The sequence below is a fragment of the Hemitrygon akajei genome, chromosome 11, assembly GCF_048418815.1.
Source record: "Hemitrygon akajei chromosome 11, sHemAka1.3, whole genome shotgun sequence".
NCBI lineage: Eukaryota > Metazoa > Chordata > Chondrichthyes > Myliobatiformes > Dasyatidae > Hemitrygon > Hemitrygon akajei.
This window is the reverse complement of record NC_133134.1, coordinates 80912507-80939849: the sequence shown is the minus strand read 5'-3', so window position 1 is coordinate 80939849 and position 27343 is coordinate 80912507. Positions and strand designations below refer to the sequence as shown.

The 27343-nt window shown below is 43.2% G+C and overlaps 2 protein-coding genes across 5 annotated transcripts in view; one reads left to right on the top strand and one right to left on the bottom strand.

The window, feature by feature from the left end:
• The window catches only part of dap3 (death associated protein 3), a 44261-nt gene extending 25621 nt beyond the window's left edge, over window positions 1-18640 (bottom strand). The window contains exons 1-4 of one of the 2 annotated variants that reach the window (XM_073061221.1): window positions 18593-18640; window positions 17615-17731; window positions 13867-13913; window positions 1843-1962 (exon numbers count right to left, since the gene is read on the bottom strand). In XM_073061221.1, the coding sequence (XP_072917322.1) occupies window positions 1843-1962; window positions 13867-13911 (165 nt within the window). In that variant the 5' untranslated portion in view covers window positions 13912-13913; window positions 17615-17731; window positions 18593-18640. Of the gene's footprint in view, window positions 1-1842; window positions 1963-13866; window positions 13914-17484; window positions 17506-17614; window positions 17732-18592 lie in introns of those variants that run through there. The other variant, XM_073061222.1, reaches the window with a different exon arrangement.
• Window positions 18620-27343, top strand: part of ash1l (ash1 (absent, small, or homeotic)-like (Drosophila)) — a 372059-nt gene continuing 363335 nt past the window's right edge. For 2 of the 3 annotated variants that reach the window (XM_073061209.1, XM_073061207.1), the window contains exon 1: window positions 18806-19168. The gene's annotated coding sequence lies outside the window, so the exon portion shown is untranslated. Of the gene's footprint in view, window positions 18642-18805; window positions 19169-27343 lie in introns of those variants that run through there. The other variant, XM_073061208.1, reaches the window with a different exon arrangement.

The window sequence follows — 27343 nt, the reverse complement described above, 5'->3', positions numbered from 1 at the left end:
TACTTGTATACCAACACTATTCTCAGCACCATTACCCCAGTACCCACCCCCCTGCCAAATTAGCTTAAACCCTCCCCAACACTCTAGCAAACCTGCCCACGAGGATATTGGTTCCCCTCAGGTTCAATTTTTTTGTACAAATCACATCTTCCTCAGAAGAGATCTCAATGATCCAGAAATCTGAAACCCTCCCCCCTGCATCAATTCCCCAGCCATGTAGTCACCTGCCAAATCATCTTACCCTCAAGGCTGTTCCTGACAGGCACAGATAGGGTGAAATCAAACAGTCTTTTTGCCAAAATTGGTGAATTAAGAAATAGAGGTTGAAGCAGATGCTTCAATAATATTTAAAAGGCACTTGGACAGGTAACACGAGTGAATCTGCAGATGCTGGAAATAAATAAAAACACAAAATGCTGGCAGAACTCAGCAGGCCAGACAGCATCTATGGGAGGAGGTAGTGACAATGTTTTGGGCCGAAACCCTTCATCAGGAGTGAAGTAATGTGGGATGGTCAAGGGGGGATAAGAAGTAGGGGGAGGGATGAAGTAGAGAGCTGGTAAGTGATAAGCTGGAGGGAAAGGGGCTGGGGGAAGATGGAGAATTATGGGAAATAAAAGAGAAAGAAAGGTAGGGCTGGGGGAGATTATAGTGAGGGGGGGGGGGGGAAAAGAGAGAAAGAGAACCAGACTAAAATAATAGACTTAGACAGGTATATGGATATAGGAGTGTGTCGGAGGGTGGTGGATCTGTGGAATTCATTGCCACTAAGGGCTGTGAAGGACTAGTCATTGGGTATATTTAAGGCAGAGATTTCTAGTGTTGGGGTTAATTCGAGACTGCCATTACAGGTCAGGAGTGGCTCACGTAACACACATAATGTTAGGAGGCCGGAATGCGAGGGAGGGGGGAGCGAAACTGGGGACCCCGCTACACCGAAACTACTAGTGTCACGTGATTCAGTAAACAAAAGAAACAGGTAACTCGTGAGCATATGGCTGCGGGCCAATAAGATGGACACAAGTGCCCGATATTACCTAATATGTAGCGGGGTTGTGCTGGGGGGAAAAGGGGTATAAATAAGAGCAGATTGTAAGGGGAAGACAGAACGCCTTCTCCAGCGACTCCGTGGATTCGCTGTGCCAGTTACGAATTCTGCAATAAAGCCACGTTTTGTAATATTCCGGTGTAAGTTGTCTCTCTTCCTAAACGAACACAGGGCAGAATTTCAAGCCCAACACTAGGTTCTTGATTAGTTTTATGGGGGAAGAGGGTATAAGGGATATGAGAGGAGAGAGATTTAACTTTTTCCATCCATATATGAAATAGCTGTCATGGAAAGTGGTTAAGACAGGTACGTTTACAATATTTAAAAAGTACTTGGACAGATATATGGAAAGAAAAGGTTTAGAGGTATATAAGGACCAAACATAAGCAATGGACTAGCTTAGATGGACATCTAGGCTGGTGTAGATCATTTGGGCCGAAGGGCATGTTTATGTGCTGCTTGGGTCCGAGAGGGTATTCCAGCTTGTTTCCCTGGTTCACCTGAGATAGTATCAGAAGATAAAAATGTGTTGGATTTCCAGGCTTCAAGTATTTTTATTTACGGATCAGCGTAGTAACAGGCCCAACAAGCCCACCCCACCCAATTACACCCATGCGACCAAATAACCTACTAACCCATACACCTTTGGAATGTAGGAGGAAACCCATACGTTTATGGAAAGAATGCACAAACTCCCGGGTGCTGCTTTGCATCCTCCTTTGAGAGTAGCATTGGTGTTATAGGAGGGCCAGATGTACGGGAAGCTGCCGGCAGACGTGGATGAGGGCACTTACAGGATCGGTTTGACTGGTCCTGAAAACAGATGGGAGTCTCCCGGTGTCTGCCTCCACCTGGGGTGCTGCACACACCTGCTGCAGAGCTGAGCCGCAATGGAAGGCCCGGCCATGGTTAGCCTGAGGGTTTAATGAAGAAAAATAGGTTAGTGACGGGATACTTGCCCATCTGGGAATGGCTGCACCCTTGCAGCCAAGAGACAGTTAACTCCGTTACCGCAGCAGACACCTCTGGAGTTACAACTAGCCGTGGCAAAAGTGCCCACAGGAATTAACAGATTGCAATAATAATCCATTCATTTCACTAATACGGAGTTAGGATGTTACGCTGAGGTTGTATAAAATGTTGGCGAGACAATAATTTATATTATGTGCAGTTCTGGACACCTACCTATGGGAAAGATATTAATAAGTCAAAGAAAGTGCAGGGAAAATTTACAAGAATGTTGCCAGGACTTGAGGACCCGAGTTATAGTTAGGACTTTAATCACTGGAGCGCAGGGAAATGATGGGAGATCTTATGGGTATACAAAATTACGAGGAGTATAAATAGGGTGAATACAAGCAGGCTTTTTCCACTGAAGTTGGGTGAGACAAGAACTAGAGGTCATAGGTGAAGGATGAAATAGTTAAGGGGAATCTGAAGGGAGCTTTTTCACCTGGAGGGTGGTGAGAGTGTGGAAGGAGCTGCCAATGAAAGTGGTGGACGTGAGTTCGATTGTAATGTACAAGAGAAGTTTGGATAGGTACATGGATGAGAGATGTGGAGAGCTATAGTAGATGAGACTCGGCAGACCAGATTGGCACAAACTAGATGGACCAAATGGCCTGTTTCTGTCATGTAGTGTTCTACTACTCTATGAGTCATTTAATAATCCGTTGAATAGATGAATGGATTCAGATTTATTTATCACATCTAAACATACAGTGAAATACGTTGTTTGTGTCACAAATGTACTGGGTGGGGGCAGCCCGCCAGTATCGTCTTGCTTTCAGGACCAACATAGCTTGCTGATAACTTACTAACCCATATTAACCTGTAAAGCACCCAGAAGAAATCGATGCAGTCATGGGGAGAATGTATAAATTCCCTTCAGACAGCAGAGGGAATTGTACCCCAATATCATTGATTGCTGATGCTAACTACTATGTCACCGTGCTGCCCCACTAACAATCCTAACATATAGCATCTCTGGGCTTGACTCGGGAGCTCAGAAAGATTGGGGGGGGGGGGGGGGATGTCATACTGAAACCTACCAGATACTGAATGGTCTGGACAAAGTGGACACAGAGGATGCTTCCATTAGGAGAGAGTCTAGAATCTGAGGGACAGCCTCAGAATAAAGGGGCATCCCTTTAGAACAGATATGAGGAGTGTGCCAGAGGGTGGTGAATCTGTAGAATTCGTTGCAACAGAGGGCTGTGGAGGACTAATCATTAGGTATACTTAAAGCAGAGATTTCTAGGTTCTTGATTAGTATGGGGGTTCTGAGGAGAAGGTGGGAAAATGGAATTGAAAAGAAATCAGCCACAATTGAATAGCAAGCTCGATGGGTCAAACAGCCCAATTCTGCTTCTTTATTTTTTGGTTTAACAGTTAAATTTCAAGCTGACACTTGTGCTTTTGACTATAACGCACAACAATGCTCATGACCACTCAGTAGAGGGCAGCATGCCTCAGCATTTGGGCCAGAGGATAGCCGCTCTTGTCAACACTCCACATCAGAAATACAGTGGAGATTCTCAAAGCATTTTTGTTTGTTCATTGGTTGTGGGTGACAGGAACAAAGCCAGCATTTATTGTCTATCTCTTGTTGTGTTGAATTTAAGTGGTAGTTTATACTCAGCTAGTTTTGTGGAGATGGCATTGAGGTCGCATTGGCTGCCGCCAAAAAAAAACAAATTTCATAACATACGTCAGTGATGATAAACCTGATTCTGATGTGGGTCTCTATTGTGGACTGAGAGTGGGAAGAGGACAGGGAGAGGGGAATCCTGATTGGGTAAAGGGGAAGGGAGGGGGAGGGAGTGGGAAGCATCAGAGAGACAGTCTGTAATGATCAATAAACCAATTGTTTGGAACCAAATGACCTTGCCGGGTGTCTCCGGGCTAGGTGTGTCTTCACTCGTGACACCCCTGCCCCGGCACTCCTTTCTCTGCTACCTGTCCCACACCCCTCCCATGGTGCTACATCTTTGCCATTCCCAAAATCTTTGCTCCCACCAAATTAATGAACTTGTGTTAAAGAATAACTCCACGTTAAAGAATATAGTACTATGCAAAAGTCTAAGGCATCCTTGCTATACATGTGCTTAAGATTTTTTTTTGAATAGCACTGTAAGTTAATAAAAACAATTCGAATGGTATGCAGTGCACAGCACACCTAAACAGTAAAGAGCTAGCTGTCCTAGTGAAGAGACCTTGGTGGTGGCAGGGTATTCATTAGTGTCACAGCCCAAGGGAAGAAACTGCTTCCCAGTCCTGATGCTCCTGTACTTCCGTCCTGATAGTAGTGGGTCAAAGAGATTGTGGGATGGGTGGTAGGGATCCTCAACAATGCTCAGGCCTTTCACCTGCAATGGAAGGGTGGGGGAAAGGAGACCTGATGAGCCTCTCTATAGGGTCTTGCAGTTTGATGACTTTTTTAGGACAGAAAAGGAAGTTAAAGGTCATGGTGGTCAGGTTAGAGACAGGCATGTGGGGAATTAGAGGACAGGACAGAGCCTAAGTTAAGTTTAACACTGCATTCGAAGGCCAGTGGCGTGGATGAGATTGGATGTTGGGCTGGCAGACCAGCTAGATGAGAACAGGAACCACTGATGTTAGGGAGTCAATGACACGTTGTGGAATCACAGTTCCCTGTAGAGAGGAGACACGAGGTACAGTGATGACACCCCCCCACATCCTAGTATGCAAATCAGTAATACCGGAGTTTGAGCCCTTCCTTTAGTTCATCCAACTGCTCTACAGGATCTGAGAGTTTAAGTAGCAGGTCAGTCTTGAGCACTTTACCCAGAGGATGGACACAGCATAATGCAAGCATGAATAATTGAATCCTAGTGATAAAGTACAGCAAGGAAAAAGACTTTGGGCCATACATGTCCATGCTAATTGGCATAATCCCATTTTCCAGCACTTCACTAGTATCCCTCTAAACCCTTGTTGTTCATATACCTGTCCACATACTTCGTCTGGTTGAAGAGGCAGATAAATTAGGGAGTTTTAGAAGACTCTTAAGATAGGCACATAGATGAAAGAAAAATAGAGGGTTACGTGGGAGGGAAAGATAAATTCTGAGAAGTGGTTAAAAGATCAGCCCAACATCATGGGCTGAAGGGCCTGTATGTGCTGTACTGTCCTATGTTCTGTGTGAGATGTTAGTGAGGTAAGTACTGTGGCTGATTTTGGTCATCACGTTATTAAAATGGAAAAACCACAGGAAGGACTTACAAGGATGTTGCAGGTACATGGATGGGAGTTGAGGGATATGGGTGTAAAACAGGCAAATGGTACTAGTTTTGATCAGCATGTATGAGGGCCTAAGGTCCTGTTTTCATGCTATGTGACTCTCCCAGCTAACAGTCTGCTTGCCAACCTTGTGACCTCACCACTGACAAATTCTCCCAGTTTCTGTGCCCGAAGCTCATTGAATTCTCAAACCCAGTGGCTTTAGCTTGATTGCAAGGAAGAATCTGACAACTCCCGTATACAGGGATGTAAAGCACTAAGGTAATCATTCCCTTCACCCTCCTGATTTCTGAAGTGCAAGAGAATTCTGGTGAGCATATGAAGGTATTAGCTATTTCCTCTCCTGACAAACAACTGATTGAGTATGCAAGGCTGGAACTGAAACCAGGCACTGTGAGCATTTCTGGAGAGACACAAATGAACAGCAAACATGTCAAACCCTGTACTAAGGCTTGATTAAACTGCATGGGGAGCACTTTGCACAGTTTTGGTCTCCATATGTCTTTGCTGGACCCCACAGGGAGAACTGCACAATGCTCTGGTCTCCTTCACGCACATCTAGATGCACAGACATCACCAAGCAGTTCCAATCTCACTGTATCTTAGTGAGACCATTAACAGTTTAGTTTTCTATATTTCTTGGTCAGACCATTGGGAGCACTGTGCAGAATTTCTCTGACTACCAAAAGCACTATGCACAGCTCTGATCTTCCTATACCTTGTAAATATCATAGGGAGTTCTGTGGACATTCATAGTCTCCCTATGTCTTGTTAAGACCATACTGGGAGCACTGTTCACAGCTCTAGTCTCCTTATGCCTTCATCAGACCCTGGAAAGAACTTCTCCACAGTTCAAATCTTCACAGTCAGGGATATGGGGTGGGCACGTAAATGGGTGCAAGAAGTATTTTTCTGGGCTACTGGAGATGGGAAGCTGTAGCTCGTTGCAAAGATTTTGTAGTGGTTGGGGCTCTGCTGTCTAGAATTGCCATTAGAGATCTTCTGCATCAGACCTTGCAAAAAAGATGGCTGGTGTTGTTGGAGGTCAATCATCCCAGTCCTAGGAAATCCTTGATCCAACTATCGTCAGTTACTTCATTAATAACTTTCCTTCTGATTAAACAGCTAGAAATGGGATGTGAATATGTAGTGCTCTGAATCATCTGCAACTTCTCTGCAAATGGTGCAGTCAGATCCTGCATGAAGCAACACAAGACAACATTCAGGTACAATATAGGGTCAGTAGAAACATGTCATGACAAAATGTACAAAAATAAGGCTTAACTACTAAAAAAGGAACACCTCTGCTAATCAGCTCACCATCCAGGAAATGCCTTCTTCTTGTTATCACCACTCGGGAGGAGCTACAAGAGACTGAAGACCCACACTCAGTGATTTTGGAACAGCTTATTCTGCTCCACCATCAGATTTCTGAATAGTCCATGAGATTATCTCACAATTTCTATTTATTTATGTAATTTTTAGATTTTTATGCCTTTGCACTATGCAGCTGCTGTGAAATAACATATTTTTCATCTTATCTCAGTGATAATAAACATGATTCTGATCTTGAACCTGGGGCGGGGCATGTTAACCGGAAAGTCAGCAGGATCAGCCACAAAAATACTGTGGCTACAACAGAAGTTTCCTTGTCATGCCACATAGTTGATGTCTATGTAGTGGTGGTATAGTGGGTTAATGGGTGGAGGTGTAGAGCAGCCTGACGGCTCGGGGAATGGAACTGTTTTTGAGTCTAGTGGTCCTAGTGTGCATGCTATGTAGCCTCCTCCCTGATGGGAGTGGGACAAACAGTCCATGAGTTGGGTGGGTGAGATCCTTCATGATATTGTTGGCCTTTTCCCGAGCCCTTTCTGTACTTTCTGTCCCTGGTGGTAGATGCAGTGGTGCCAGTGATGTGTTGGGCAGTTTTAACTATCCATTGCAGAGTCCTCCTGTCTGTTGCCTTCCTCTCCATAGACGCTGCCAGACCCGATGAATCCCTCCAGAAGTTTGTGCGCGTTGCTCAAGGTTTCCTGCATCTGCAGAAACTGTGATCCTGATAACCCACAGCTCTTCTGGCATCTACAAACCTTAAGAGAACACTCATAAGCCTGATCTCTGTCAAGGACAGTGATCTCAGGGGATTATCACCTCCTGTAGGTACTCCTCCTTGCTGCACACCATCCTGCCTTGGGTGAATATGCCCAGTCCTTCACTGTCACTGGATCTAACCCTGGAACTCATTCTGCATCAGTGGAAAGGACTACAATCACCTTCACAAGAGCAATTGGAGATGGGCAATAAATCTTCAACTATACCCGGGTCCCAAGAAATTAATAAAAGCAAAATTATAAAACCATATGGCACAGGAGCAGAATTAGGTTATTCAGCCCATCAAATCTGCCACACTATTCCATCATGGCTGACTTATACTGGGCATACAAAACTATGCATGGTTCAATGCCAATCTCTCTCTGAAATACATCTCATTATGTAATGGAACTTCAGGTATCCACTCACATCTGAAAACATCCACCAGTCTCAGATATAAAAAGTTATCCCTTTCCCTCTGATCAATTCCCCTTCACATGTCTACCTGGTGAGGTGTTTCTGCTTGCCAATGAGCATAGGGATGTTTTAAAATGCAGAAATAGATTTACCCAGGGAGTTGGAACCAGGTGGAACTCACTTCTACAGGCAGACACAAGAGACAGGTGGAATCTGGATCAAGAAACTCAACAGGTCAAATGTGTGGGGGTGGGGTGGGGGAGGGATTGCTAACGTTTTGGGCTGACAATCCACGGTCCAGGATTTTGACCAGTGTTATGAATGTGATGCAACTCTGAGGGGCCGAAGGGCACAAAGTCGCCCCCTCCTTTTTGAGAATCGCAAGATCGCTATTAATTCGGGTCTGGGACCCAGGAAATGAGAGAGAGACACGCAGAATCCACAAGGTTTGGAATGTGTCCTGGCCTCAGCGAAACAGAACCACTGATAACGGCTATTGTCTCTTGGAGACGGAATTGTGTATTGAGTACTATACTATTCATTGAAACCCCTCAGGGGACAACCAGAGTGGTCTGGTTGAGGGATTGCATCATCCCAACCTGATTGACATCTGAGACCCTGTGAGTAAGGATAAAAGAGGGGTCTGGGGAACAACCCCTTTAGACGCACCAGGAGAAACGCTAGAGATCCCGTGACAGCGTTTAATAGCGACAGCCGGTGGGGGCTCATGTGCGTCCTCCCTTGCCAGGGTGGCGAGCTCATCACGGAAGAACGGTTTAGCTAAAGGAGAGGCCACAAGTGAAAGGCCACGACAACGAGACTCCTGACGGATCAAAATCATAAAAGGAAAGCCGGCAAGTTTTTCTCAAAATCTCTCTCTCTCTCTCTCTTCAACCATTGCAACAAAGCGGTCCCCAAAGGCTGCAGCCTGCAGGAACTGAGTGAACTTTATATTTCCATCGGACAATACATTATCTCCTAGACAACGATAGAGCTTATTTCTTATTATTATTATACCCGCACTTTTAGATTTAGTATTGACGACGTATATTATCTGTATACTTGCATTGATATTATTTTTGTGTATTTTTACTAATAAATACTATTAAAAACAGTATCATCAGACTTCAACGGACGTCTCCATCTTTGCTGGTAAGTGACCCAGTTACGGGGTTCATAACAACTTGAGGCCTCGTCTCGAGATTTGATACCAAATTGGAAGGCCAGTAAATCGGGCTTTTAAGTCCAAACTTGGATCTGGTTGCGCGGGTAACCAGACAGGAAACCAGCAAAGATGGATGTAGAAGAATTTATAGAAAACCCGACTCTGGAGGCGCTAGAGGCTGCCACAAAATCGGACTTGATAAATATTGCGAAAGGACTAAACCTCGCAGAGGTGAGGTTGTCAATGAAAAAGCGGGAGGTGCGGAGGGCCATAACTCAGTATTATATTGTGAAGAATGTGTTTTCGGCTGAGGTATTGGAAAATATCCCTGAAAGGGTACCAGCTAGTGGGACGGCTTAGTTAGAGTTGGAGAAATTAAGGTTGGAACATGAAATTAAGTTAAAACAGCTGGAAGCAGCTGAAAAGGAGAAGGAAAGAGCTGAAAAGGAGAGGGAAAGAGCTGAGAACCAAAGGGAGAAGGAGAAACAGAGGCAACATGAAATGGACCTGGAGAAGTTAAGGCAAGAGCGAAGAGCTCAAGGGTCAGACCGAGAGGAGAGATTTAATGTTAGTAGGGAGTTTAGGTTAGTACCTCCGTTTGAGGAGACGGATGTTGATAGTTATTTCTTGCGTTTTGTAAAGGTGGCAGAGAGTCAGAAGTGGCCCAAAGATCAGTGGGTGGTGTTGTTACAAAGTGTGTTAAAAGGGAAGGCACAACGGGCATATGCGGCGTTGTCCATGGAGGAGGAGTCTGAGAATTATGAGAAAGTAAAGGAGGCCATTCTTCGGACCTACGAATTGGTACCTGAGGCCTATAGACAAAAGTTCAGAAATTTAAAGAAAGGGTGGAATCAGACGTATACCGAGTTTGCCTATGAGAAGGGAGTGCTCTTGGATCGCTGGTGTGCAGCAGAAACGGTGGAAGAAGATTTTTGGCATCTCAGGGAGTTAATTCTGATTGAGGAATTTAAAGGTTGTGTTTCGGATGATATCCCGATGTATTTGAACGAGAAGCCGAATAAGTCCATATCCGAATTTGCTAGGTTCACGGATGAATATGCCCTAACCCACAAGACAAAGTTTTCCTCGAATAAAAGTTACCAGAGAGACCGTGGGAATGGTAGAGAAAGCCCGCCGGCTGAGGCAGAGATCCAGCCGGGAGCTAGTGGCAAAACTAAGGAGGAGGAAAGGCAAGACGGCAGGAGAGGTCCTGGCTTGACCTATTTTAATTGTGGAAAGGTGGGTCATATTGCATCAAAGTGCCTTGCTCCGAGGAAGGAGGTAGGAAAAGGGAGAGCAGCAGTCCCTACAGGATGTATTGTGGTGATCAGTAAATCGACGAGAAAGCCCCAGGTAGACAGAATACGAGAGGGGCCTGAGAAATTTATTTCAGAAGGAACCGTGTCTGTGAAAGAGGGAGACACACCAGTTCCAGTGCGGATCTGGAGAGACACTGGAGCTGAGCTGTCATTGATTCGCAGTAAGGTACTAGATGTTGGTCCCGAGACTGGAGAGGTGGCTTTGAGAGGCATAGGAAAAGGGACAGCTGTGCCTTTGCATAGGATCATTATAAATTGTGAGCTGGTATCTGGACCAGTTGAAATAGGGGTGCGATCAGAATTTCCGAGAACTGACGTAGACATCCTTCTGGGTAACGATTTAGCTGGTGGTGACGTTTGGTCGGCCATGGAGCTGACGAGCCAGCCTGTAAGTGTTGAGGACCCGCCCCTAGATTCCAAGATCTATCCCGCATGCGCGACCACTCGCAGCATGTCGAGAAAGGCAGCTGAGAGAGGCCAGTATCGATTTGGCTGAGACGTTTTTACCGACCCTGTACCAAGAGGGGTTAGAGGGTGGTAAAACGGAGAATAGGAAAGTGAAAGAGAGTAAGGGAGAGGAGGTGGACCTGCCCTCAGCCAGGAGGAAATTTATAGAGGCACGGAGTAAAAATGAGAAACAGATAAGGCTGTTAGAAGGTCCAGGGTTGGACATGGATGATCTGTCTGGTTTGACAGAACTGTTTGAAGAAGTTGAAAATTTTAAATGTGTTCCCGATAATGAAATGAGGGCAGTCCTAGATGAAAAGGATGCCATTACCTTGAAGAAGTCTGCTGGGTTGGCAGATGAGGTTGTTTCAGCCCGCAGGGTTGAGTTTACTCCGGAAGGGAGTTGCCCAGAGAGTAACTGGGAGGATCAGGGGAACTTAGAATTTGAAAAGGGGAAGGGTATTGAAAGCCTGGAAGAGGCAGATGTCCCGTTTGAGTGTGTTCAAGATGTGGATGCACGTGGTACTGAACCTTGTAATGGAACTCAGAAAAAGTCTGAGGTATTTGATTCAGTTGAAAAGGAATGCAGTCCTTGTGGGTCAGATGGACTTGGTTCAGTGAAGAAAGGGTTAACCTTGGTACTAGTGGGAAGTGAGAATTCCCAGTTGTTTGTGTTTGAAGGTGTGTTAAAAGTTAGTGAGGAGATAAAAGGTGGTGAGGTGAATATTATTATTGAAGGGAAAGGGAAAAATGTAGTTCCTAAATTGAATGAAGAAAATTTAAAGTCTGGATTGATGTCAGAAGCAGCAACCAGGCTGCAGGGACAAGGGCTTGGTAACACGGTGCCTGCGAATCAATTACAGGTTGATTTGGAATGTAAAGGTGCCCCACACGCTATTGTTATTCAAGAGTGTGCTGTGAAGAAGCAGAATTTGAAATGCTGTTTGGACAAAGAGGGATCGCTCGCAGAGTTTAAACTTAAAACTAATAGCATGAAGGGTCCTGAAGATAAAACTAATGACTTGCTTAAAAATAAAGAATTGTGTCGAGATTCAGCAAATGGGCTACGTTTGGAAAACATTGTTGATAAAATAACTCCTATGAAAGGAGCATGCAAAAGCCTATTCCACGCTGGTGCGCAAGCTAACCACGTGGGAGTTAACTGGAAAAGGGGCGAGGGTTGACGGGATGCCACTTTAAATAACAGGATCCGGTTTTAAGGGATTTCGACAAAGCATGTAACTAATAAAGACAACCCCATGGAAGATTGACTGTTAAGTTTGAAAGTAAAATAAAGATTAGTATTTGCATGAACTTTTGTAATATACACGTAAGCTAAGATCACAACTCTTTAGTTTTTGTTTGCTGAAGAAAAGGAATAAAAATAGGTGGTTATTAAATTGGAGTCTGATGCTACAAGAATTTATTAAGGTACAAGATATTAAGATATTAAAGGAAGTGACAATGTAATCGCTAACTGTTTAGATGCTGAATTGAATGTACAACTGTATTACTCTGTAGTGGAAAAAAAAACTTTTGTATTGTGTTAGATTCTGAAATCCTGTAAGACTGTATTAATTAATTTTTACCTGTGGTAAAAATCTTAGAAGGAAGGGGGTGTTACGAATGTGACGCAACTCTGAGGGGTTGAAGGGTACAAAGTCGCCCCCTCCTTTTTGAGAATTGCAAGATCACTATTAATTCGGGTCTGGGACCCAGGAAATGAGAGAGACACACGCAGAATCCACAAGGTTTGGAATGTGTCCTGGCCTCAGCGAAACAGAACCACTGATAACGGCTATTGTCTCTTGGAGACGGAATTGTGTATTGAGTACTATACTATTCATTGAAACCCCTCAGGGGACAACCAGAGTGGTCTGGTTGAGCGATTGCATCATCCCAACCTGATTGACATCAGAGACCCTGTAAGGATAAAAGAGGGGTCTGGGGAACAACCCCTTTAGACGCACCAGGAGAAACGCTAGAGATCCCGTGACAGCGTTTAATAGCGACAGCCGGTGGGGGCTCATGTGCGTCCTCCCTTGCCAGGGTGGCGGGCTCATCACGGAAGAACGGTTTAGCTAAAGGAGAGGCCACAAGTGAAAGGCCACGACAACGAGACTCCTGACGGATCAAAATCATAAAAGGAAAGCCGGCAAGTTTTTCTCAAAATCTCTCTCTCTCTCCAACCATTGCAACAAAGCGGTCCCCAAAGGCTGCAGCCTGCAGGAACTGAGTGAACTTTATATTTCCATCGGACAATACATTATCCCCTAGACAACGATAGAGCTTATTTCTTATTGATTATTATTATACCCGCACTTTTAGATTTAGTATTGATGATGTATATTATCTGTATATTTGCATTGATATTATTTTTGTGTATTTTTACTAATAAATACTGTTAAAAATAGTATCATCAGACTTCAACGGACGTCTCCATCTTTGCTGGTAAGTGACCCAGTTACGGGGTTCGTAACACCAGAAACACCAACAATTCCTTCACCACCACACCACTTCTGATTGCTAGCTGACCCTCTGAGTTCCTCCAGATTGTTTCTTGCTACTAAAGGGAATGGCGGAAGTTAAAAAGTCAAATTCAAGTTCATTGCACACATACCTGTGCACAAGAGCAATGAAAAACTTTCTTGCAGTGACATCACAGGCACCGAGCATTAGATTCATAACATTCACAAGAACAGAAATTGAACATAACTGGACACATTTTTACAAGAAAGAGCACAATTAGAACAAAAAATAGACGTTAAGTCATAGGAGTAGAATTAAGTCATTCAGCCCATTGAATCTGCTCTGCTATTAGATCACAGCTGAATTATTATCCTTCTCAACCTCATTGTCCTGCCTTCTCCCCATAAATACTGCAAGGTGATCAGTGTTGATCTGCCGATTAGGGTTGTGCAGGTTGGTAAGAACAGAATGGTTAGCAGAAGAGATGGATTTGGTCAGGGTGGAAAACTTGATTAAAATGCACAACGGAGGTTGGCTGATGGTGGAAAAAATAGAGAAAGGGTTTGGGGGGGGGGAGGAGGGAAGCAGAGAAGCAGGAGGAAACACAGCCAGAAGAGGCGACTTATATACTAAGTCACAGCACTTACCAGTCGGCAGAACCTGGTGATCACCGGCAAGCTCCTCACTGACATTCCTGTGAGGGAATAGGAAGGGATTTTATTTGCTTTATCAGAATCAGGTTTGATATCACTGGCATACAGTACGCCGTGAAATTTGTTGTCTTGTGACAGCAGTACATTGCAATACGTATGAATAAATACTATCTTACAATAAGTATATACAAGAAAAACTAAAATAGATAATACAAAATGAGTGGGAAAACAAAATACTGTAGTGGCGTTCAGTTATGCACAGAATGGCCTCGTACATCTGAGAGATCTCCAAACTCCTTAGCCTGGGATTCAACACCTTCCTTTGCAACTGGAAGCTTGACTTCCTGACCACAAGACACTAGGTTAAGTGAACTAGGGCTTTTCTCTTTGGAGCGAAGGAAGACCAGAGGCAACTTTATTTTGGCATACAAAATAATAAGAGGCATGGACTGAGTGGACAGCCAACACCTTTTTTCCAGGTCAGAAATGGCTAACATGAAGGTGCATAATTTTAAGGTGATTGGAGGGAAGTTTAAGTGGGGAACATCAGAGGTGCGTTGTGTTTTTTTTAAAACACAGAGTAGTGGATGCGGGATGCATGGAACACCGTGTGGGGTGGTGGGAGAGGCAAAACATTACTGACATTTATTAATCTCTTAGATAGGTACATGGATGTTAGAGAAATGAAGGGGTGTTCAGGAGGGAAGCTTTAGATTGATCTTACAAGTACGTTAAAAGGTCGGCACAATATTGTGAGCTGAAGTACAATATTGTGTACTGTGCTGTAGTGTTTTATGTTCTATCAGTAGGGAACACCAGCTCGCAGTGGGGAGAGGTCTTTCACCTGCTCTGTGTGGGAATGGATTCACTCACTCGTTCCACCTGATGACGCACAAGTGAGTTTACTTCAAGGAGAAACCCTCGATTTAGTGTGTGGAAAGGGATTTCCCTAGTCACCCCACCTTAAGAATTCGCACTGGGACTAAGCTATTCACCTGCTCTGAGTTTGGGAAGAGATTCATTCATTCATCCTATCTACAGAAAGACCAGCAACTTCATTCTGGGATGAGACCATTTATCTGTTCCATCTGTGGGAAGGACTATGTCATCCATCCCACCCACTAAAACACTAGCAAGCTCATACTGGGATGGGTGGGGAACAGTTCACATAACTCCGTAGTGCATTTAACTACCACAATTTGCAAATCCAGTTGCAAGTTCGTTGACCATTGGCATCACATTCTGCAGTTATGGATGCTGTTTATCACTCCTGGAACTGAACCCTGGTCCCTGGAGGGGTTTGTTCTGATCATGATAGCCTTTAATTAGACTGGAGCTTAATACTGCGGATCTGTGATAAATAAATCTGTTCTTTTAAAAAAAACAGGAGGGGTTGGATAGAGAGCCTAGTACCACACTGTCAATGTCAACAACCTATCCCTCAGTGTCAGCAAAAGTGCTCTGCAGATGCTGTTGATCCAAGCAACACACACAAAATGCTGGAGGAACTCAGCAGGCCAGGCAGCATCTATGATAAAGAGCTAGCAGTTGACATTTCAGGCTGAAATCCAGTCCCGATGATGGGTCTTGTCCCAAATGTTGATTGTTCACTCTTTTCCATAGACACTGCCTGGCCTGCTGGGTTTCTCCAACAGTTTGTGTGTGTTGGACACTGAGATTAGGAAGGGGTGTGGTACATGTGCTCCTGTCCACATAACAGTGCTGGGATTCCTAGATGCAAACATCACTGATAGCCTTTCCTGGTCTAACCACACCCCTAGAGCCCCGTACACTCATAACTGTGTGGCCAGATTTCTACTCTGACTCCATCTACAAGTTCACAGATGATTCCACCGTAGTGGGCCTCTTCTCAAAAAATGATGAGTCGGCGAACAGAAAGGAGGTAGAGAGCTTAGTGTCATGACAATATTTCCCTCAATGTTAACAAACAAAAGAGCTGGTCATTGATTACAGAAGGGGAGTGGTACATGTGTTCCTGTCTACTCAATGGTGCTGAGGTAGACAGGTTTGGGATTTTCAAATTCCTAGGTGCAAACATCACCACTCCAACCATGTAGGCACCATTGCCAAGAAAGTTCACCAACACTTCTCCTTCCTCAGGAAGCTAAAATAAATGTCGCATGTCCACATTGCCTCTCGTGAACTTTTATTAAAGCACCATAGACAACCTCCCATTTGGATGAATCATGCAACTGCAGAAGTTCGCTGATGACACGGCCATAGTGGGGTGTGTCAGGAATGGACAGGAGGAGGAGTATAGGAAACTGATACAGGACTTTGTGATATGGTGCAACTCAAACTACCTGCGTCTCAATATCACCAAGACCAAGGAGATGGTGGTGGACTTTAGGAGATCTAGGCCTCATATGGAGCCAGTGATCATTAATGGAGAATGTGTGGAGCAGGTTAAGACCTACAAGTATCTGGGAGTACAGTTAGACGAGAAGCTAGACTGGACTGCCAACACAGATGCCTTGTGCAGGAAGGTACAGAGTCGACTGTACTTCCTAAGAAGGTTGGCGTCATTCAATGTCTGTAGTGAGATGCTGAAGATGTTCTATAGGTCAGTTGTGGAGAGCGCCCTCTTCTTTGTGGTGGCGTGTTGGGGAGGAAGCATTAAGAAGAGGGACGCCTCACGTCTTAACAAGCTGGTAAGGAAGGCGGGCTCTGTCGTGGGCAAAGTACTGGAGAGTTTAACATCGGTAGCTGAGCGAAGGGCGCTGAGTAGGCTACGGTCAATTATGGATAACTCTGAACATCCTCTACATAGCACCATCCAGAGACAGAGAAGCAGTTTCAGCGACAGGTTACTATCGATGCAATGCTCCTCAGACAGGATGAAGAGGTCAATACTCCCCAATGCCATTAGGCTTTACAATTCTACCGCCAGGACTTAAGAACTTTTTAAAAGCTATTATTAATGCTTTTTGAGATAGTGATTTAGATGCATATCATATTTCTTTACTGAGTTAAGTATTGTATGTAATTAGTTTTGCTACAACAAGTGTATGGGACATTGGAAAAAAGTTGAATTTCCCCATGGGGATGAATAAAGTATCTATCTATCTATCTGCTCTGCCCGACACTGCAAGAAACTAGAGAGTTATGGACGCAGCTCAGTACCAACGCCCGTCCATGGACTCTGTCTACCCATCTCGACAGACACCTCTCAACCTGACGCGGCTCTGGAACATGGAGCAACAAATAACGTGTTGGAAGAACTCAGCGGGTCAAGCAGTATTTGTGGGAGAAAGGGTATATCGATGGTTCAGGTTAAAGCTGCGCACAGTGCAAACACTCCCCAGAAATAAAATAAATCACCAACACCTCCACAGCGCCTCTGTTATTTATGCTCTAACGTGCACAAGGTTAGATTTAGCAACCTTAAGGGCCAGGTTGAACAGTCTTGATGCAGGCATTCGACACAGATACTGCTTGACCTGCTGAGTCCTCTCCCCTCACCCCACCCCCTCTCTCCCGGGAATAACGACCAATCCCCTCTCGTCTCTTTTCCCGGTGTATAGGCGACCGATACCCTCTTTCCCAGAGTATAGTGATCGATTCTCTCTCGCCTCTTCTCCCAGTGCATACCGATTGATTCCCTCTTGTCCTTCTTTCCCAGAGTACAGTGACCGATTCCCTCTCGTTTCTTCTCCAAGTGTATAGCGATCGGTCCCTCTCGCCCTCCTCCCCCTGAAAATAACGACAGAGTCTCTCTCACCTTTTTCTTAACTGGATATAATGACCCACGCTCCCTTTACACGCCCCTCGCAGCGGGCGCCACCATCTTGCCTGCCATCAAATACTTCCGGTGAGGTCAACAGGTCACAGCAGTACCCTAAATAATTTAATAATAACCATTTGTTGAAAAAGATAACTGGAGGAATAAATTATTCAAATACATTCTCTCGTAATTGAGAAAATTTGAAATAACACAATCTTTGAGAAGCTGAGATTCCTCCCTCAAAGGGGGGTTCCTGCTCACAAATAGGGACAGTTTTGTCAAAAAACGAATATCTGCCGACAGTTTTCTTTTATTCGGAAACAGAGTCATTTGGGCCGGTGTTGAGGTCAGAAGGAAGCTTTTTCTACTTGGATCCTAAACGTTTCTCCTCCCGTTGCTATGGCAAATCTGCTGGTTGCCAGGCACGATTCCCAACTATACGGCTGATGGGTTCAGGCTGCCCTTAGACTAAAATCCCACTTGAACAGTTCCACCATATAGACGTATTTTAACAGGTCCTTGTGTGGAAGGATTTTTGTATTTCCAACTCAATACAGATTACCCTCCCTCCCTTCACCTAAACGAAAGGCATGCCGGGAAATTTAAACCCTTGTTAAAACTAAAGGCGAATTATCAGCTCAGGTGCCACCCGTAATGAAGTTGCACTCCGACCACAAGACATCCCTATTGCAAACTTGCAGATGCAAAATAACCTAGATGTGAAACCTTAAAGTTTTTTTTCGCACGTCTTAGGAGGTTTAATGAACACCTTCTCGCCTCTGCTGGTCACCAGCAGCTACCCCCTCGCATTGCATTGTGGGTTGAAAATCACGACCTTGGAATAAATTAAAACAATCCCCTTTAGACTTAAAACAATAGCAATAGACACTCCACCTTGCTTATTCCCCCCCCCCCCCTCTCTCTTCATCCCCTCCCTTTGTAAAGACGGTAAGAATAAAATGAACGAAGCCGCACTTCGGACCGAGCTCGCGAGCCAAACGGTTGCCGGCGCAAAGGGGTGTGGGTAAGGGGTATTTTTTTTAAAAAACGAAAAGATGAGAGAAAAAATATTTTAGTTTTGAGTTTATGGCCCGGTCTCGGCGTTCTGTTGAGATTTGTTTACCGTTGGGGCGGTGGTTGTGGATTTAGGGGACGGCGTGGTGTTTCGGGTCGGGTGGCTGCAGCGCCCTCCCTGTTGGGTCGGCGCGGCGGCCATTTTGTGTTTATCTCTCCATGGCGCACTTTGGGCGCTTGGTGTCATCTTTATAAAGAAAGAATTCAATTAAAAGGGAGCAAAAGAGCGAGGAGAGAGCACAAATAATAACAATTTCCCCCACTCCTCTCCGCCACTGCCACCAGCAAAACAAGCGGTCTGGGTGTATATGTACGCGTTTGGGTGTGTATATATGTGTGTGAGAGAGGGGGAGAAAGAGACCGAGAATGCGTTCCCGAGGCTTATAAAAAGGAAGAAGGATTCGGTTTTCTTCGTGTGCCATGGCGGGCTGTTGGATGAATCATGTGTGAGAGGGAGAGCAAACATTTTCCGATCAGGTAAGTGAGTGGTGGGGGTGGTGGTGTCTGTGTCAGCAATATGGTGGTGGGAGGGGGAGGTAGTGGTTAAATGTCTTGTAATCTGCGGGCTTTAAGTGTGGCGTTTTTTTTGCTCGTGTGGCGAGCACAGGTCTTTGAAATAATCGCGATGGGTTAAAAATGTCTCGTGTTTGTTGTGTTTTCTGAGTGTGTATATGTTTGGGGGTTGGGGAGGTGGCCGTGAAAGATTAATGCGGTTTCCTATGCTCTACCTTTATTTTATCATTTTTACTCATTTGGTTTCCAGAAAATTTAAATTCCTGTGTACATTTCCAGCCTCTTGCAGTTTGTGCTGCTCTATCCTTGTTATTGCAATCTTTCCTCTTTCTCTCCCTCCCCCTCACTTTTTTATGTGAATTCCTTTTCTTCTGTACTTGGAAAATCTTTGGTGCAGGCAATTTTCTCACCATTCTGACCTCGTTAACCGATTTAGCACAAGTTTCACCTCTTTCCCAGGTTTGTTGTCTCTTTTGTATCAACTGACAGACTTGATTAACAGTATTGTGTAAATCACTGTATAGAACTGTCACTCTTTTAGTTGTATCTTCCTTCTAAAACTTGTTGATTCTTTATTTTTGTACGTAGCTTGACAGACTTATAAATCTGTCAATATGTTCATGTATGTTTATAACTGATTTCCTAAATGGGGTTCATCACATTAATGGTCATGAACAAACCATGGCATTTTCAGTGCATGTATATGATAAATTTGAAGTCAAATTCTTTGTACGTATGAAATGCTGGAGGAACTCAGCAGGTCAGGCAGCATCTATGGAAGTAACTAAACAGTCAACGTACAGGCCAATGCCCATCATAAGTACTGTTTTTGTTTTGAAGGTTTTGCGTTAATGTCAAGTTTAACTAACTTGGTACAAGAAAAAAATGGCCAAGGATGTTTCTCATGCTGTGGTTAAATTATATCTGTCTTAAGGTTATGTTTTGAAGTCTGGGATGATTTGATGTAATGCCAGCTAAAGTGAAGTATTGTTGTGCATTTTTGCCATCCCTTCAAAAGGATTGCAGACCCAGTTGTTGATGGATACATCCTTGTTCTACTGAGGGCTGCTTTAAAATCTTTACCTTAAAACAATCTTCAAATTGAATTGTAGCTGGTGTACTTCCCGAGCCCAAATTTTCAGATACACTTATTAGCAACAAAGAACCGACTTTACTAAAAGTGAAAGGCTTTTGTTGAAACCTTTTTGTTCTTCTGAGGCTAATATGTGCAATAGTTCGAAACAGATGACCCCACATACCCCGATCCTCTTCAGAAGTAGTCGGGAATCTTGCTGACAGGCCGTGCACTGAAGTACTTGCAGGGTGGTTGAAGCTACCTGGTTGAAGTTTGAATTTAAAATTGGACTTGCCAGTGTAGTAAAACCAAATTCAGACCTCAAGATCATGGCCTGGTATTGTTATTGCAAGTGTGTCAATATCCAAAAAAAACATATCTGACATTGAGTTAGATGGGAAAGTATGTTTGAGCACATCTATATTTAGGATATGTTATGTTCGTAATAGAGGCCTTTTTTGTGTTTTGCTGTCAAGAATGTTTCCAAACCAGCAAACATCTGTTTACTTTGTATTGCATCAACATACTGCTTTTAGTGCTTATTAACTTGAATGCCACTGTTCCTAGGAAAAGTTGACATGGGATGTTTGGGCATATGGGAACTGTAATTGGGTTGATGAATAATGAGTATCACTTTTGAGGTTGTGGTAATTAATTGACGAGATGGTTTTGGCTTGTGTTTTCAGCAAAGTTTCTGTGGTTCTTAATTTTTAAGTTCTTCGTAAGCCCTTCACCTCTAATGCAGTATAGACCACCAACAGCAGCTTGCCAGAGTCCTCTGTCCCGGGCCAGTCTGTCGAGTTGTCCCCAGGTGTAGCCCTTCATTGAAGATAATTCCTCTCCTAAGGATGAAATCTTTGGAGCTTTTGTTGGTGCTTCTGCAGCTCTGGGTTTCTTGTGATAGGGTTGCGAGCCTCATGTTCAAACCCTGGCCAAATTAAATAGATTAATGGGCTGATATCCACGTGCTTGGAATGAGTTTGAATCCCTTCACAGCAAATAGAAAGTTTTAAATTTCAGGAGGCCTGGTAATGTAGCGGTTAGCACAAGGCTTTACAGTTCAGGTGACTTGGGTTGAATTCCTGCTGCAGTCCGGACGGTGTTTGTGCATTCACCCCGTGACCACATGGGCTTCCTCTGGCTGCTCTGGTTTCCTCCCATATTCCCAAGACCTACTGGTTGGTAGGTCAATTGGTCATTGTAAATTGTCCTGTGATCTTCCTACTCCATGCTGTATGTCAATAAATAAGCAAATAAATTTGGAATAAAATCCTTTTGTAGATAACTGATTAAGGAATTGCTGTTGATGACATCTCCGTAAAGGCAACACAGAGAGTTAGAGTCCCACAGAGTCAAACTGAAATAAACAAGTTCAAGTTTATTGTCATTCAACTGTACACAGCTGGATTCTGCCAAATGAAACAATGTTCCTCCAACTCAAGTTGCACAACACAGTATATATAACTCAGATACAGCACATAAAGTAATATTACCACAAATAAATATAAAAAATTATATTCTAGATGATTGTCATTTGCATAAGGTGCATTTACAACACAAGTTAAAAGAGTAAACAGAATGTTTTATAAGCAATGAGACCTGGAGATACTGGCAGGGAGTTGGTAAGAAGCAGTTTCCTATCCTCACAGTTTTTGTATTAATGCTAAGCTACCTCCCACCTGATTTTGGGGCGGGGGGGGGGGGGGTGTTGTCAAAGAGATAGTGGGACAGATGGGATAATCTCTTTGACTCCTCCTCACCCCCCCCAACTACCACCATCAGATGGGAGATACCACAATGCATTCGTGCTGTGTTAAATTTGTAGGCAAAATAATGGAGTGTTAATTTAACATCTTCGATTGGCTGCATGCTGTCATTCAAAAAGACAAGTATTTTCTGATAGAAAGTTGGCATAAGGCAGTAGGAAAAATTTGTTTTTCATGTTGGCAGATGGTAAATAGTAGTGTACCCCAGGAATCACTGCTGTGGGCCTCTTTTGTTTTAAAGTATGGGATTAATGATTTGAGTGTAATTGATGACTGGTTGAAATTTCCAAATTTGTGCTTGACTGATGGTGAAGATGATAGGTGTAGACTCCAGGGAGATGCAGCTGGCTGGATGGATAGATAGATGGCAGATGACAGATGAAATTTAATATACAAGTTTGAAGTGATGCACAATGGCAAAAAGGTTAAAGGGGACATTATATTGACTAAGTACGTGAAAGTGGGAGGGTATGTTAAGGGAGTGGCCAGCAAGCACGTGGTGTTTTTGGATTTTATAAATCTAAACCAAGTACAAAAGAAGGGAAATGATTTTGTGTAAAATCCTTGTAGGCTGGACTACTGTCCAATTCTGCTCGTCATACTTGAGGAAGATTGCAAAGTCCTTTGAGTGACTTAGGAGCAGAATTAGGCCACTTAGTCCTCAAGTCCCCTCCTCCATTCCATCATGGCTGATTTATTTTCCCTGTCAACCCCATTCTCCTGTCTTCTCCCTGTAAACTTTGATGCCTGTACTAATCAAGTACTGATCAACCACTGCTTTAAATATAACCAGTGAATGGACTGAGAAAGATTAATCAGTAGGATTCCAGGATGAGGGATTTTGGTTATGGAATCAGAGTGGAGAAGCTGAGCTTGCCTTTGGAGAGGATTTTGAGGGGATGTTTGATAAAAATGTTCAATGCTGCAGCTGGTTCTAATAGTGTGATGAAGGGGAATTGTTCTCATTTGCACATAGTTCAACAACTAGTACGCAAAAAAAAAAGATCGGGCAAAAATACCTCGCACAGAGTTGTGATTGCGAATTTGCTGATGTGGTGGAAGTGGATCGATCATTTCCTTCAAAAAGGAAATTGGAGTGGTATTTAATTTGTAGAGTACTGAGGGAAAGAGAAGAGGAATGGGACTGCTGATGTTGCTCTCTGGATTAATTGAATGGTAACTTCCTTAACACTAACTATTCTGAGGTAAGCACAAGCCACTGAATTGTTGCGAAAACCCAAAGCAGGAGTGAGAATTTTAAGTAAGAAATCAATCTGGTTGCTTCCTAACTACCCCCTAATAGGCTTTCAGGGCAATAGCATAAGCAGTAATCAGCCATGTGCATATGAATTATAACTTGTCCATGTCTAAATTAGTTCACTGTAACATCCTGTACACTGTAACCTGTTTAATCTTAAGTGAGTTCACGGGGCATATCACCTGCTGCGTCCTTGCGGTGGAAGACTTGTAGGTCAGATTACATGAATTTGAATTTGCCTGCAATGACAACACCTCGTTACCAATTGAAAATGAAATGATCTGCTCTTAATCTTTAGTAAAAATATTATTTTATGTGAGATTGTGGACAACTAGTTGTGTACAATACCCAATATTCCCCGGTGTTAGATTTATTCAAAACTTTAAAATGTAAAATTAGCACCAAATTTAATTGCTTTCTCCTTTCTTTAAAAACAACCTATTTGGAGGGCAATATGTCCTGTTTATCTTTTTGATACTTGGGGTTAGAGTCTTGGTGTCAGGACTGTGTATGGGAGAGTGGGAGAGATGGGTCTTGTTTGCTGCTGCTGTTTTGTTGCTTGTGCTGTGACATCCTGCTGAGCATTGTGCGGCATGCTATGTTAGCACCAGAATATGTGGCAACACTTCCATTCAGTCCCCCAGCACACCCTTGGGCACGTTGGTTGTTAACACCAATAGTGAATTTTACTGTGTGTTTGATGTACCTGTGATAAATAAAATCTAATCTGGAAGACATATTTTGTCCCAATTAAACAGCTTCCCGAATAAGCTGAAGTTTCACAGAAATAGTTATAAAGTTATTTGAGAAGACAAATTGAGTAACAATTATAATTTAAATGAAATGCAGAATGAATGTGAGCACTACCAATACTACTACAGTACTATAAAACTGTGTATTAGTTCCTAACAATTATTGACAGAGGAATTTGTCCAGTGTATGCTGCCATGTTCTTTTGATTGACTGCAAATGAACAAAATTAGCACACTTAGTGCAGATAATGGACTGCCTTCTTACAATGCTTTTGATTATTACATCTTCATTTTCATTGTAATATTTTAAATGATTATTGATACCTTCAAATTCTTCAGATGTTATTGAACTTGAAATATTGAAATCAATTAATTTTCACTTGACCATTTCTGGCATCTCCAAGGCTGAATGCTTGAAACGGGAGTGAGATAAACAGTTCACATTTGTCTTAATGCTCATTCTTTTTGCCAACTTTCATTGACATAAATCACTGATTTTGAACACAAACACATGCAACTGACACTGTTTTAAAAACTGTCTGCTCTAAGCATGTTGTAGTGTCTTAACAGCCACAGAAGTGCTCACCATTGATGCTAGTTAGAAGCTGTGTGGCAACAGTCTCCTGTCCTGACTAAATGGCATGGTGTCACAGATAAGCAGCGGATAATTTCTTTATTAGTTTTTGTTCTTTAAGAGTTGTCCCAAATAAGCACCTGCCCCGATGACCCAATTAACTCGAATCCACTATATATTAGGAAAATGCACTATTTGACGATTAAGTTTTGTATAAGAGTATGAAGCCAAAATACATATTCACCATGATAATCATTGAGTTTTGTTGCTGTGCGCACCATATCAAACTTTGGTGAGTGCAAGCTTTGATCTCCATAGTTTATTCAAACTTTTATACTGATTTTATTCAAACTTTTTGTCATTTTCTTTCTTTCCCTGGACAAATTATCCTGCTTTTGTTGGGAGAAGTTTCTATAGTTTGTTTCTTTTGATTTTTTTTTTATAGTTAGCTTCTCCATGTTGATGGTCATCCTTTTTTTCTGTGCAATAAATGATTTGTGTGCATCACAATCCACCATTGCCAACTTATTGGCTGACATGGATTTTGTCAGTAACAATTGTGACCTTGAGCTGTAAATACAGTATGCTGTAAACGTGATCTTGCTGGCTGAATCTTGGTGGATGTAAACATTTCCCGTGTTCTAGGCCATGACGCTTCTCTCAATCCACATGACCAAAAAAAACACATGGACTGGGTACTCATTTGTTTACTTGTTGTGGAACCGTGCTCAATTCAGATTAGCTACTGTATTTGCTGTTGTAAATACACGCTCTTTGATTACTTGTGAAGTGTTTAGCCTCATTGGTACATTTTTAAAAAATCTTGCACCAATGAGGATAAACAACAACATCATGGAACTTGCCTCCTACAACAGCTAACTTTTTTTGAGAGGCCTCACTCCCATGTAGAGTTTTGCTGGGTGATTATCTGGATATGCCGCATATGAGGGATGGATACTCTGTGTCTGTAATCTGCTGAGCAATATTGCAACCAGATGTCATGTGATGGATATATAATTTTCCAGTTTGTGGTTGGGGTTCTTTTCTTCCTAAGCCCATTACCCCTACTCAGGCAGAGGCCACCAACAGCAGCTCACTAGAGATCTCTGACCTGGGTCATTCTTTCAAGTTGTTCCCAGCTGTAGCCCGTCCTCAAAGGTTCTTCCTTTACCAGAGGTGAGGTCTTTGGAGCTTCTCTGGGATTTTAATGGGATGGAGTTGTTAGCCCCATGTCCAACCCTCCTCTTCTAATAGCCAGGTTTGGGACTGTCCACGGCGGAGTTTTATGGTTGGGTAGCAATGGGGATAGCAATCTCCTTCTAAAGACGTCCTCGAAAATAGTTTATCTCTGAGCAAAATTGAATCCCTGAAGGGTCTTTTTGCACATACAGGGAACAGATTAATGGAAGAATAGAAATATCTGAAGCAGATTTTTTTGTCAGATGGGACGATGGATAAAAAATTCCACTTGTAGAAGGAGTTGGTTGGGATGTGAAGCTTCATTGTAATATTGATATGTGTTGGTGTTGCATTTCACTCCAACCTTTCATAAAGTTCCTCTTGTAATAGGAACTTGTCTTCAGTGATTGGCCCACTGGGACCTGAACCTTACAGTCTTGTTTCATTGGATGTGATGGTAAGGCAGAAGGGACAATAAAGGGCTCCAGCTCTCTGTTCTGGGCTGTATGAAATGTGAGCTTTGTGTTTGACTAGCTGGGATCAAATTGAACTGGTTTCTGCCTGGATGGTTTATCATAGAACGCTACAGCACAGAAACTGGCCCTTTGGCCTACCTAGACCATACCAAACTATTATTCTACGTAGTTGAATTAAACTGCACCCGGACCGTAGCCCTCCATACCAGTCCCACCCGTGTACTTCAAACTTAAATGTTAAAATCGACCTTGCATCCACCACTTCCACTGGCAGCTGATTCCACACTCTCACCAGCCTCTGAGTGAAAGGTTTCCCTCAGGTTCCCATTAAACATTTCACCCTTAACCCATAACCTCCAGTTCTGTTATCACACAACCTCAGAGGGAAAAAACCTGCTTGCATTTACCCTATCTATATTCCTCATGACTTTGTATAACTTTTCAAAATCTCCCCTTATTCTCCTGTGCTCAAGGGAATAATATCCTTGCCTGTTCAATCTTTCCTTTAAACTTAGATCCTCAAGTCCTGGCAATATCCTGTAACTTTTTACAGCACTTTTTTAATCTTACTGATGTCTTTCCCATAGGTAGCTGACCAGAACTGCACACAGTACTCCAAATTAGACCTTACAATCTCCTATGCAGTTTCAACATAACGTGTGCATTTGGGCCAAATAGAAGGAGGTAATTTTACAGTCTTACTTGGTCAAGAAATATCCTTCAGACCCAATGAGGCCTTTCAACCATAATGCCTTTATCCAAAGATGTTCCCTATAATAAGAATTAGCTTTGTAATTATTCAGAAGCAGAGATACCTTAATCCACCTTGATGTAGGAGGACGACAGCGACTAGAGGTAGTGCAGAAGAAAAGACCAATGTTTTTGAATTGAAAGGATTTGTCATATGTGAGGTGAGCTAAGGGAGAGCAGAACAAATAAGAACTCTCAGATTTGCCAGCCCAGCAAAACAACAGGGCATGAGTCATTAGGATGTATTTCATGGATAAAAGATGGTTAACACGGGAGGATACTGCTTGTGACGTTACTTGAAAAGTAACT